At 37.9% G+C, this 14,604-nt stretch overlaps 2 protein-coding genes across 4 annotated transcripts in view; one reads left to right on the plus strand and one right to left on the minus strand.

Annotated features, from left to right (window-relative positions):
- Positions 1-3,612, minus strand: part of msrab (methionine sulfoxide reductase Ab) — a 161,560-nt gene extending 157,948 nt beyond the window's left edge. The window contains exons 1-2 of one of the 3 annotated variants that reach the window (XM_057858581.1): positions 3,374-3,519; positions 2,653-2,826 (exon numbers count right to left, since the gene is read on the minus strand). Coding sequence is in view for 1 of the 3 variants with exons in the window: in XM_057858578.1 (XP_057714561.1) it covers positions 3,374-3,500 (127 nt within the window). In the remaining 2 variants the exon portion in view is untranslated. Of the gene's footprint in view, positions 1-2,652; positions 2,827-3,373 lie in introns of all 3 variants that reach the window. The other 2 variants (XM_057858578.1, XM_057858580.1) reach the window with 2 other exon arrangements.
- vgll2b (vestigial-like family member 2b) overlaps positions 1-14,604 on the plus strand; it is a 124,094-nt gene that overhangs the window by 29,656 nt on the left and 79,834 nt on the right. The gene's annotated exons all lie outside the window — the stretch shown is intronic.

Consider the following 14,604-nt stretch of genomic DNA (forward strand, 5'->3'; position numbering starts at 1 on the left):
ACAGTCCTATGGCACAACTGTCAAATAAAGTGTTACCAAATACCATAACTAGCAATTAATTAAACAAATGGAACAGTAACTGAAGAAATAATTAGCACAGAACATGAATTTTGTTTTTTATTTACATCTGTAGCACTGCAATGCATACTGGGAGGCATGTTAGACGACAGCAGGTCTCAGAAGAGGTTGACCGTCTTCCTCAAGGGAGCAGTGATGGCCAAATGAAGCAATGAATCTTTGCAGCCAATTGGTTCAAAAATTCATGGGTGTTCATTTGGTCTTATGACAGTCTTATGATGCCGCTGTTACCGGTTAAAATCTTTTGATGTAATTATCCCATAATACAGTGAGGACAGCTGCGGCTTATCTATGAACAAATGTCATTTTTGTGTCAAATTTGGTGGGTGGGGGCTTATAGTCAGGTGCGCCTTATAACACAAAAATTATGGTAAACCTATTACAGTCTAATACAGTCAATCCTTTGGCTCCAGCTATGAATGTATATGTTTCCCTTACAAGAACCCTCGTACGTTTAGAAAAAATGGATCAGCAAGGTGTCGTAGAGTAAGCCAGTGGAGGGCGCTCACATAATCATAAAGTGAGTCTTAAACCGTTCTCATGCAGTGAACCTATGCGAGCCGTTGCAATAAAACCGCTTAAAAACACTTAGGTCGAAAAATGAAAGACAAACTGTTCAACTGTCCCAGTTGTACTTTTCACGAGCTTTCCACAACTGCAAATATTTTGAAATGTAGTTAGAATTGGCAAGTAATCACGCTAAATTAAATATGAAGAAATTCGAGTTCAGATAATATGACAAGATGGCCAAAGAGCCGTGATGCATGTTTGCCTATCAAAAGTCTTTGGGTCTCTGAATCATAATGGGAATGTTGACTAAAGTACAATGACAAAATGTTAGGATGCAAACCAGCCATGAATGTTTCTGAGGTGTGAGTTTATTTAAAAAAAAAAAAAAAAAAAGTATGATGGGTCCAGAGATCGATGGAATGGTTCACAAATGTCCTTATATATAGTACAACGTACTAGCGCTGCAGCTATCGATTATTTTAGTAGTCGATTAATCTATCAACCAGTTAGTTCGAATAATCGAGTAATCGGATTAGCAACATTTAATGTGTTGCAGAATACATCTTAGGAGATGTAAAACGAAGCTTTGCTAAGATTGCTCTTTCAAAAAAGCATTAAATGCGAATACAAAATAAAATTCCTACGTGTTTCTTCTAACTATGCAAAATTTCACTTTCATTTAAAAAGAAATTAAAATACCTGAGCTTAGCCCCACACATATAAAAAATAATGAATGAGGATCTTTGTACAACAAAAGAACAATTGGTTAACCTGCACAGCAAATGTCCGCTAGCTTAAATGCTATAGAATGCTAACTTTTCTTCATTTTATAATGCTCTTAACAAATTATTTAAACATATATTCCTACAAAAACAGCTAAATATACCTATAAACTAAATTACGAATGCATTAAAAAAACATAGCTGTAACAAAAACTTACCTTATGTTGGTCTTAACAAGGAGCAGCTGGATTCAACCATGTTAAATTAGTTATGTCATATTCACTGTTGCCACTAGAGGTCACTGTATCCACCCAACTCAATAAAACAAAATGCAAACACTTTCAAAACAAACCATTCCAACGCCACTCTAATTCAACGAATACTCGAAGCAGCAAAATTTGATTCGAAGCATTTTTCTCATCGAATTACTCGAGTTAAACGATTAATCGTTGCAGCAGTACAACAAACCTAGTATTTTATCATTTGACGTTTTTGCCCGTCATAAAGTACGTGGTCATACTGTCAGTTTAGTACCTTCTCATCTCGTGCACGTAATACGAAATCGGGCCGTCATTTTAGTCTGCTCTCCTTCTCTGAAATTCAAATTCTCATGCAGTGGAATCTTGAGAACGCAAAACGCTCGCTACATAGAACCTTATATGTTTTTAGACCGTAGACAGAATACGCTGTTGCGCAGTGAAACTCGTACGTCCTTCATTCGATTTACCACGATGTAGTGTGACACGCCTGTCGCTCTCACACATTATGACGTATCAAACATGAACTTCCTCGAACCCCTCCATCGACCGTTGCGTACATAAACGCTGCGTATGTTTCTACATATATGTGCATGTACAGGGACAAGACAGCCTTACCCCCCAACCCCCATTTTGCCAAAACCCTCGCATAGTCACATCCACCGCACCCCACCCCCAGCCCAGTTTTTCCTGTGTAATCCCTGCCAGCTGGCCTCGTTGGTTAATCCCTCTGCACTGATCAGATAGGCCACGCATCCAGTACGGGACAGGGGCAGATAGGGGCGGGACGCTCCTGTCTATGCGTGAGTGTGTGTGTGTGTTGATGAGGTGGGGGGTGGTGTCGACCAGAAAGCATAAATTGCCGCTCGTGCCTTCGCCTCGGCGCAGTGTGTCTGTGCGTGAGCCAGTCGCCTCTTCCTCCTCCTCCTCCATCCCTTTATCTCCTCTTCCCTTGGATGCTCATACATATATACCTTCTCGGCTTATATATGTATCATTTTGGGCTTTTTTTTCCTTCCCTGAATGGATTTCTCCTCCACAACGGTATATATCTAATTGTTTTTTTTTTTTTAATACCTCCCTACCTGTTTATTTTTTTCCTGACTGCATGCCTCCTATCCCTTGTTGTCTGCCATCCAAGCATCCCAGCATCCCCCCTTTATCTCGCAAGCCAGCCAAAGGACCTCAAGGATGCGGAATCGGGACCACGGATGCGCCAAAACAAGAGGAAATACTGCAGCCTCCTCTCCTGTTCTCATCTGGGATATGACAACAAGTGCATTTGTTATTTTTCTAGGTAAACCATTTCATTGTGAAAAAGAAAAAAAGTTATAAAGTTTCCTGGACTAACGTTTGTGCTTAAAACGCCACCGTCGGTATTTATTTGTTTCGAGCCTGTTAGCGGCATAGAAGTGACGGGAGAGTGGGAGGACGGGAGGGAGGGAGAAAGAAAGGGAGATAACGACGCGGCTTTACCGACTGTAACGATGCGACGCTTAAAGCCGTTAAGCGGCGGCGGTGGAGGAGGGATGATGGCGTCGTGTGCAGGAATGGGAGCAGCCACTGAAACATAGATCGCTAATATCTCGGGTTGATGCGTTTGTTTTGTATTTGTCATTTTTTTCGGGGGAGGTGTACACCGCGATTGCTCGGTATACATTGTCCTGATACAGCCATGTCGGGTACTGTCAGCGAGGTTCCGGTGTTTGGTTTGAGCTCTTTGTGTTCACAGTGGACCTTGATTTAATTTCAATACAATTAAGGCACGCGGTGAATGCCAAGAGAGAAGCCACAGTCTTCGCTCACCTGACGGCGGGAAGTCACGTACGTACGGGCCGCCCGCAGGACGCGCTGCACAAAAGGCGCAGTGAAGGTTAAGCAGCTTTAGACGGGAAATCCTCGTTTTAAGCGTCGAAGATGATCGTGTTGTCATCAGAACTGGTTCAGCAGTGAGGGCCAGGTGGACAGAGGGGTCGCACGTAGGGTTGATAAGGGGGTGCCATGTGGTGACAGCGGGCCACTTTGGAGGTCTGCCAGTTTCCACCTGACCTGTAAACACAGAACAAGGTTAGAAAAATGCAAATGGAGAAAAACGTGAGGCAAAACAGTGTTGGTTTATTTATAACGAATGTGAAAAATAAATAATGTTGCAATACAAAACATGGACCTTGAGATTTTTGAGATGATTTTTAAAAGGTAAAATGCTAAAAAAAAAAAAAAAGTGAGGAAAACTAAACTATGTTAGAATTTTTACAATGTAAACTATATAAGAGAAGAAATTATATACAGCATTCGTATTAGTACCCATACAATCTGTTCTCTGGTATCTTAAAAAAAATATATATAAAAGTATATAATTTAACTCACGTACTTTAGCGATACATGCTTTTTATTTGACTTATATTGTTTTCTACTTATTCGCATGTAATTTTTTTGTTGTAAAAAAAAAAAAAAATCAATAAAGATCTCAATACTTGCACCGAATTTCCATTTATTTGTTTTCTATGTCAAAAAAAATGAAGTAAAGCCATTTTTTCCTCCAGAACAATCATTCGAATGCTATTTGAACGAGCGGTCCACGGGCCATATTCGGCCCGCTGTAGCGATTGATGCGGTCCTAAACAAATTCAATTTCAGAGTAAGTATCTTACAAATTCTCGAAAATTGTTTTAACTTTACGTAAAAGAGTAATATTTTTCATTTTATTTGTTTGTGGACTCCAACGATGCACTCCAGTGTCAATCCTATCGCACTGTATTAAGGGCACAACAGCACTGCAGTTGCGAACGCGGCACGCTTTAATATTGTGATTTCCAGATTTCCCCTTTGAGGCTAACACAATGAGCACGTGCGGAAGGGCAAGTGTGGCGAGGTCATCAACCGCTTTTTTTCAGGCCGCCATCTTGCTCGCTGTCTGCGCATTATGCGCGTCGGCTCTATAGAATTGGGACACCCCTCCTCTGTTTTATAGAAATGAAGAGGAGGCGGTGTGTATTAGACAGCAGGTGACCCCGTATATATTAATATATTCACCCCCCGCTACTACCATACATCATCATGACATTTTATTAGTACTATTGGTAAAGTCACCACTGTTTTGCATTCTGATTGTCTCAATGGGCAAATAAGAATGATGGAGGTCTTTACAATGCATAAATTGTTAACTATAATATCAAACGGTCCTTATCAAGCAGTTGCGCCATCATCGATTATTAGAAAACCATGTAAGAATATCTCTAATAGTGCACACGTTGAAGCCACTGAGCTTGCTTTAAAGGCTGGTTCCCTAAAAAAAAGTTTTTTCAAAAATAAAATCATAGAAAAGGAAAATAAAAACACCAAAATCGTGAATCCGCAGGTCTTGATAGGCAAATATAGGCCAACTGCAACAAAAAAAAAAGTCGGGTTTGATTAAGCAAAAAGTGATAAGCATCCAAAAATACAACAAAAATGAGCGACATCTCTTTAAAAGCTGTAAAAAAAAATAATAATAAAAAAATAAAAAAGACGACAAACGACATGTTACAGTAATAATGTTTCGTTAAGATTTGGCCACAACCCCTTCACATTGGCTATTGTGACTTTTTGCTTGTCCTATTTCATAGGAATTAAACTATGTAAAACAAGTATATAGAGTATATTGAAATTCTATTGGGCATTATAAGTCATGGTTTCTTTTATTTAAAAAAAAAAAAAAAAGGTTGTTTTGGGGCCTCAGAACTGATTAATGAAACTTTAATTTAACAGGAATTACTGATTTCATTTAATGTCACGTCCTCATACTTATATAACAGTTCAAACTGTTAGTTGTTACACCAGTCTGCATCTTTAATTAAAGAAAAAGAAGACTATTATGTACTTAAATCTTTAGATTTAAGTGGTTATATACGCTGATTACATCTTATAAAACATCTTAGTGTGTCCCCCTGCACCCTGGCCACTGGACACAATTAAAATGACTTGGTGAGGAGTGCAAACATTTATCAATTCTTCAGAAGATTTAAAAAAAAAAAAAAAAAAAAAAAAAAAAAAGCACAATTTTCTGAACAGTTCATCAATAATCCACATTTATTTTTTGGTCATTTTACTTGAAGACCCTTGCTTACGTACAAACACACATGCATTCGAGGCAAATCAATCTAATTTAGTCATGTAAATAGAGGTCGGCGGAGGCGACATGGCGAAGCGTCACTAATGGAAGAAAGAGATGGATGCCTTATGATAATGAAGGCACAATGAAGCACATGCATGACCTTGCGGCACCAAGTATGGAATACAGCACACACACAGACATCTTATAATAACAGTGTGAAACAGGCTCATCCTAGCATTTTTCTTGTGTGCCAAGTTAAAATACCCCCAATAAAAATGTAAGATGCTAAGGGTTGTGCCACATGAGCACAAAAACACAGACTGTGTCTGTCAGACACAGTCGCTGGAAGAATTGCCTGGCAAAATGTCAAGTGATGCTCATCATATATATAGGCTAACCAAAATATTAAGGACATTTCTGGTTCAATGTATGAGCACGTTACCACAAGTGCTAATCAAAGTGAGCATTACATTGGACTCGACTCCTCAGTGTGTTGGTTTAACGGTAAAATTAAAATAAAGTAAAATGGACTTAATATGTCAAATTTACTAAACCACAGTCTGAATCATGAAACACCGATTTAAAAGCATATCTGAGAGACTATTATCAAAATACAGCCATCCCCCCAAAATACTAAAATAACCAATTCTTGGGATAAATTACACAAAAAACAGACTGAATATACAAATATTTGATCAATGAAAAACAAACATTTTGTATGTTTAAAAAATGGAAAGCACCAATAATGGAGGAATAACAAAACTACAGGTAGTCCCCGGGTGACGACGTACTCGACTTACGCAATTTTGACTTAACGACACCAGTCTCGTCCGCCATTTGCCTTCAGTCGCATAAACAGTACCTTACTATACCTCACAATATCTTATTTTCTACTTTATTAATATGATGTCTTCTGTCATCACTAAACGTGACGTTGTTCAGCTTTACAGACAGCAAACAAGGCAATTGTGCTTTTTGAAGCTTTTTACTGCTTTATTTTTGACAATTTGTAAAGCTATAACACACAAATGTACACTTATGTTCAAAACGACACACATTTTAACAATAAACACCTGCCACAAAACAATTGGTGTTCAACCGTCCATCTAGTCTGATCAATATGTAAATTTAGTAGATTAAATGAGCCTATTTTGCCTAACAAAAGTCCGCTGGTTTAAATGCTACGATTGCTAACCTATTTATAATTCTCAAAGCAAATCGCTCACACAAAACTCCACAAACTGTAGCTCTAAACTTAATTACAAATACATACACAAACATATATTAGCAGAAACAACTTACAGCCTGATGTGGGCCAAACCAGATCGCAGCTATCCGTTATACATATCAGACGTCTGAGTTTGCTCCTCAGTCATACAAGGCAACATTCCATCATTAAACAAAATACAATACTTTTGGACTTTTTGGATAGCTATTTCTAGATTTAGGATTGCTTACTGGGCTAATTCCGACTTCCGCGGAAATCCGGGTTACGTTGCCAGCGTCGGAACAGAACTTGTTTGTAACCTGGGGACTACCTGTACACCACAACAATGGGAAATTTAGAATGTATGTAAGTAATATTAAATAAGCTAAAGAAAATTACAAAAATATTACAATACTACATCGTTAAAAAAAATCTAAAGTTACTAAATATTACAAATATACTATTTTTCATTTACTATACAGTAGTACCTCTACTTAAGAACATCTCTACATACAGAATATTCAGGTTAAGACTAGGGCTGCAGCAATCCGTTATTTTAGTAGTCGATTAATCGATGAACCACTAAGTTCGAAGAATTGAGGAACATAAAATACCTGAGCTGAGCCTCAAACGGTACAAAAAAAAAGATCTAAGTACAACAAAATAACAACTGGCTAACTTACATACCAAAAGTCTGCTAGCTTAAATGCTATAAAATGTTTTTTTTTTTGTTTTGTTTTTTTTTACAATGCTTTTTACAATGCTCTTAACAAATGGTTCACATACTCCCACAAAAAACGGCTAAATATAACAATGAACTAAATTACGAATGCATTAAAAATACATTAGCTCAAACAAAAACTTAGCTTACGTCGGTCTTAATAGGGAGCAGCTGGATTCAGCCATGTGAAATGAGTTCTATCATATTCATTGTTGTCACTAGAGGGCAGTGTATCCACCCAAATCAATAAAACTAAATGCAAACAATTTCAAAACAAACCATGACAACACCAGTTTAATTAAACAAATACTCGAAGCAGCAAAATTTAATTCAAATCTTTTTTCTAATCGAATTACTCAAATTAATCATTGCAGCACTAGTTAAGACACGCCTCAACAGGAAAATATTGCCTCTTGTTACGGAAAAAATTTCAGGGTACAAAAGGCCAAAATGGCTGGAAGTCGCAACCCCCAGAGTTTAATGAATGTAACTTATAGCTGGTCTGCCATTGGCTATTGCCTAGCATTCCTGGCGTACAATTGGCTAATAGGGACCTCTACTATAGACCCTACCCACCGACGTCACAAAATCACGTGGTCGCCCCCTTGTCCGTCATTTTGTGTCTGTATTATCAATGGTCTCAATTGATCGAGCAATTTATAATGCATTTCATGGAAGACCCGGTGCTTTCGGATGCCGTAAACTCACTTGGTGCGTTGCATAAAAGGCGTTATGTGGAAAAGCTTCAGTTTATCCATTCGCCAGATCCATATTTGATGCCTAAATCGATGTTTTTCGACCCGCTGTCTCTGCTAGCTACCCTGATATTTACAACTATCTTGTCCACACAAAATCAGCCTATTCTCACGAAAGTTGGAAAACTTTAAGAGCTTGGAGGCTTATAAATACTTCGTTGCTGGTTGGGTGAAACAGGTCCTCGTCCACGAAAATTCGGCAGGAATCTATCTTGTGCTCGGGAAGGTGAGTTACGAAATTTTCAATTCAAAATCTTTTGTTCTTGCTAACATCCACTGTCAAGTCTAATGTATTTCATGTCATTTGTCAATGGAGCTAGGGCTTTTAATGTTTATATGGTTTAGCGATAGCACTCTCACTACATACATACGTGTATGTTGTCGGCGATTAGCCTAGCAATGATCTTAATTGTGGTTGTCAGCCCAAAACCCTCTAAATATATATTAAATGCATCTTACCAGATATAAAATGACTACTACATAATCTGTGGTAATCGTTTGGAGCCCAGTTTTCCCGTCGAATTGCAGCAGCCCATCTCGCTCTCTCCTCTCCGGGTCTCTCGGAATCCGGTAGAACTTCAAGTCTCTCCATCTATCTTCTCTGTTATTGCAACCGACCGCCACACACGCCTTCACCATTTTGATTATTAATGTTAACGAGCAGAAAAACACGCCGTAAATAGGAGGAATGTACGTAGCCGTAACAGGTAAACACGATGTGTTGACGGACAATTGGGCAGCACCAGTCAGGAGAGCGGAGTTGTGACGTCACGTGGGTAGGGTCTATACTAGTATGTGTATGACTGTGTATCCCAGCGTCCTTCCTCATTACTCCTCATTGGCTCAACCCTCCCCCACCGGTTGTTGCTCAGTGTCAGTGAGTCAGCTGTGCTACACGCTGCCTGGAGGAGGTTTAACTCCTGAACTTTTTCCCCCATCTAAGAAAATGAAATCATTGGTATGGGAATACTTCGGCTACAGAAAAGTTACAGATGGCTGTGGCTTTGAGCAGAACAGCCAACTGACATGTAAAACATGTTTGCGGAGGGTGGCTGCCGAGGAGGCAATACCTCCAATATGTACTCCAGCTTGTTTAGTGTACAGGGTCCCCCCAGGATTGATAAATCTAAATTCAAGACTTTTAAGACCTTTTTTAATGCCATTTCAACTGAAAATTAATACTTTTCTCGCACCCATTATTTAGATAATATTGAATCATATTAAAAAAATAAAGCACTGAACATCAAATTTAACCTCAATTACTAAGTGTGTTTGACAAAAGAATGCACATTTACTGAAGATACAATTAAAACACATTTAAATATAAGGTCTTTCAGATTTTTTTCCCCAGGATAAAATGGATTTTACACTATTTTTGTAAAGCAACTTCAGAAATTACATTTGCAATACAACAGGTTTCCCTTTTAAGAGGACCTAGTCAAGGTGGTAGGTTGGTGAGTGTCAAGTTGGTCACCTTAACTGGTGATTGTCAAGTTGGTCACCTTAACTGTAAAGTGCTTGGGGAAATCTTGCAATTGGCAGTGAAAGTTTAAAAAACAGCCACTAAATGGCAGTAGTTTACCATTGATTACCACAAAATTAAAAAAAAGCTACACATGACCATTTCCCTTGGTAATTGTTTTTTTCTAATCACATTACAAGAAGTATACAAAACACATTTTAATCCTTTGTTAGCTATTGAAGACATTTCTTTTAATCAGATAGAGAAAATCCATACACTTATTCAATCAAGAAAAACATTTAAATATACCAGGAGGTGTTTTACTATCACCTACATTATAATTTGCCTATCACTATGCCATGTTATTCAGATCAACATTACCCCGCACTCAACCCAATAATAGTGTCAATTGTGTTGTGTATCTGAGGGTGACGGTGGATCTACGACGCCAGTTTATCCATGCTAAGGCTAGTGAACCTGCCAATACCCCATTGAACATGGCTAACTCTTGAGTTAAAACTACGAAATTCACATTCATTCGAAAGGCAAACCGTGCAGAAATACATTATTGCATCTAACACATTTGAATTGGAGAAATTGGCAACTTACTTTGAAATGTTAAGCAGGTCCACTGCCTTCGCATGACCCATAAACTGCGACCCAAAGTATCTGGATGCGACTTGGTCGCCGATCCAATACCTCACATGCTGGTCCAACTGTTTGGACTTGGTTGTCTTGTTGAGGCTTTCATCGAACATAACAACTAAGGCATCTGAGCAGTTCCTTACGTTAGCACACAGTACTGTGCGATTGCCTGCTGTATTGATGTTGATGCTAATGATGCTAACAGCGCGCACGCACGAGGTGCATTATGATTTGCAGTGTAGTGCAGCGTAAAAATTCTACGCGTCATCTTCGTTATGGATTAAAAAAAAAAAAAACTTCGTCACGGATATAATTTAGGCTGCACTGAGATGTTCTTCAAAATTAAAACCACAGTGAAAAAAATTCCAGAGTTACGACAGCTAATTTAATACTTTCAATACGTTTAATAATGGAAAACTAAATTCAATGCTCTTTTAATACTTTTAATAACCCGCGGGTACCCTGGTGTATCTAGCGGTGGTAAAACGTGGTGTTTTTTCTCTCTCTGGCAATTGTCTGTGTTGAGAAAGACAGAGTGGGTATAATGTAAACATGATACGAGTCACACACACGTGCTTTTACGGAAAACAGTTCAATTATTTTTGTTCTGATTGGTACTACTGTTGATCTGTGGCTGTGCGTTTAGGCTCACCTGAATGACTGCATTTTTTTAAACTTCAAATTAAACTTATGTTCCAATTTACTCATATGTTTTGAAACATAAAAATCCTGTTCAATGGAAAAAAAAGTTTCTTCTTTTTTTTTTTAACCCAAATATGTCAAAGTAACACATTTTAGAGCTGTAAATGCAATACCGTGATATTTTGGATCAAGGTTATCATACCGTCAGAATATCATACCGGTACATGCCTAGTCTCTACTTACAGAATTTTCAAGGTAAAAAACTACTTCCAGAACCAATTAATTTCGTAGGTAGCGGTACCACTGTATTTATTTTTGTTAGCTTATACCTAATAGGCTTCCCAGTAACATTTTGAATATCTTTAATGAGCAAAAAAATATTACCACATGCGAAAATACTGTTAAATGAGTTACAAAACCTGAAAAAGCTGCAGACTGAGCAAAAGTAAGCAATATCTTACAACTGCTTACAAACAGCTACTTATCTGAGAGCAAGTAACACATATTTCACTTTGAAAGCTAATTCACGCTTACCTTCTGTTTCTAAGGCCGCCTGACTAATTTTATTAATTTAAATTTCCACCATCCCCCAAGAAGCAACTTTGGGCCAAAATGGAGTCCCAGGAGACGCTCGTGTAAGAGTCACGGGGGATCCCCTCCTGGGAGCGTGCTTACCACGCACAAGCGACACGTGCCGTCGTCCCCAGACCTCAAGAGCCCCTCCACCCCACCCCACGCAAATTCACACCATTGTCAACACCCTCAACATACCCCTGAGGGGACAAAAATGGCGTTAAAACTTACCTAAAGCGTATGAAATGTGGGCCAATAACATCCAGTTGCCAGTGACGCCTAACAAGCGTCGCCTACTCGTTTAAAACCAGACCCGCCTTTTTTTTTTTTTAACTAAATTTGGCGAACATATACTTATAAAAGTCATTAGCTACATAAAGTTGAAAAGTGTTACGATATTTGTTCCTTTACTATTTTTTCAAGTGTCGTTAGCTTGCGCCAACTACAGTAATTGGCTAATGGCTATCCTCCATGCCCTTACTAACCCGGATATACGGTGGCCTAAAAGGGTCGTAAAATATTTTCTAAATTGGGCTTTCCAAACATTAAAAAATGACAAATATTATATTAATGTGACTGTTCAGAACTATTACTATTAGGCATGTAGTTATCTCATTAGCTGCCATTGATGGTGTTACACGGATCAGAGTTGCTTTTAAAATGAATTGGTTTACAATGACCAGTGACCAAACAATAACAATGGCATTTTACCACTTACACTACTGAAACTAACGAAAAACATCAAAAACCTTCCAACTGTTCTAAAGGCTTTAATGTTATTACTAGGGCTGTCAAACAATTACAATTTTTAATCGAGTTAATTACAGCTTAAAAATTAATTAATCGCAATTCAAACCATCTATAAAATATGCCATATTTTTCTGTAAATTATATATATATTCTGGAAAATAAATTGTTGGAATGGAAAGATAAGACACAAGATGGATATATACATTCAACATACGGTACATAAGGACTGTATTTGTTTATTATAACAATAAATCAACAAGATGGCATTAACATCATTAACATTCTGTTAAAGTGATCCATGGATAGAAAGACTTGTAGTTCTTAAAAGACAAATGTTATTACAAGTTATAGAAACTTTATATCAAAACCCCTCTTAATGTTTCCGTTTTAATAAAATTTGTAAAATTTTCAATCAAAAAATAAACTAGTAGCCCGCCATTGTTGATGTCAATAATTACTTACACAATGCTCATGGGTGCTGAAGCCTATAAAATCAGTCGCACCCAAGCGCCAGCAGAGGGCGGCAAAACTCCATATAACACAATTAACAAGTGGGCATTTCACTCTACTGTCATTTAAATCTGTCTGAGCGGGACATGTGCGTTAATTGCGTCAAATATTTTAACGTGATTAATTTGAAAAATTAATTACCGCCCGTTAACGCGATAATTTTGACAGCCCTGGTTATTACATAACGATTGAACAATCACTATCAGACCAATCCCAACAGATTGGACGTCTATCGCCGTCGATGGCACTACATCAGCCCTCGTTTTTCGCGGGTAAAGGGGACCGCCCACCTCCGCGAAAATTTAAAATCCGCGATGTAGAGGCGGAGCTTATTCACATCAATTTAAAAAAAAATTTTGGGGGGGGGGGTGTTGTTCAGTGTATTTATTCGGATTTAACAGCATTGGAAAGAGATTTTAAAACATCTTTTCCCCTTTTTTCCCCAAAGTATAACAAAACAAACAAAAACCTTATATGAATATGTATATTTTAATAAATGCTATTTAAGCACTGCAAATGGAATAAATATATGATATATATATATATATAAGAAAATAATTTGTACTTGTATACATGCATATAGCCTAACATTTTAAAATAAAACACTATTTTTTTTATTTTCAATTGAAGAAATCCACAATAGACTGAGGACGCGAAGTTTGAAGCGCGATATAGCGAGGGATCACGGTTTTGCCAACCATCCCAGTAAACCCTGTCAGGGATAGTGATCACTACATTGGACAGATCTTCAAAAACACTTTAAACCTTTATTGCGCAAGTGACATTTTCGTCATTAAAAACGCTTAAATACTAACAATTATTTTACATATATATATTTTTAATCATCATTGTATTTTTATAAATATATTAACTTAGATACACAATGTTAATGAAAGCTAAATTAATATAAATTCAAGCAACACTAGGTAACTTTGCAACCTTCATAAAATATTTTCATAACATTTGTGATATGTTGCCTGAGAAATAGTTGAATGACACCTCTTTTATAACTTGAGGGGGTCTGTATCACTTTCACCAGCACTAAATTTGAGGAGGGTGGCAGGAACCGTGCCACACTGAAAAACTACAAATGTGCCAACTGCATTACCCGGTAAAAAAATCAAACATTTCTCAATGTCAACATCATCATATGCTATTGTTTAGCCACAACTGGATTCATTACCTCATAACTAGTCATCCTTCACACTACCGCTGGAAACAGAAGTGTCATTTAATCATCTACATGCGACTGGGAGATCAGGATTTTACAACGCTGTGCGCAGGTCCTCATGGGAAATGCAGTCTTCCTTGAGACAAAACACTACCGCTTTTGTCCACCTGCGTCGCTAAAATCGACCAAAACTGAAAAGTTACATAGTGTTGCTTTAAAATCAATGGGATTCTCTACATATAGTCATTTACTACTAGTTGCTTTATTTTTAATTGTCAAATATGTCTCGGATCGGTATCGGCAAAACATATTTACAAAATAGGATTGGAAGAAAAAAAAAAACTTAGCAGACAATGACTATGGGTAAGACCAGCTGCTGGAATTCAGTAATGGTCAGTCGGATATTTTTCCTCTTCAGCAAATGTATGCTCCATCAGATCCTGGTCTGGTGATTGACTTGGCCATTACATAACACGCCACCTCCTGGCCTGAGAAAAAAAAATCTTGA

Source organism: Corythoichthys intestinalis, chromosome 15 (assembly GCF_030265065.1).
Source record: "Corythoichthys intestinalis isolate RoL2023-P3 chromosome 15, ASM3026506v1, whole genome shotgun sequence".
NCBI lineage: Eukaryota > Metazoa > Chordata > Actinopteri > Syngnathiformes > Syngnathidae > Corythoichthys > Corythoichthys intestinalis.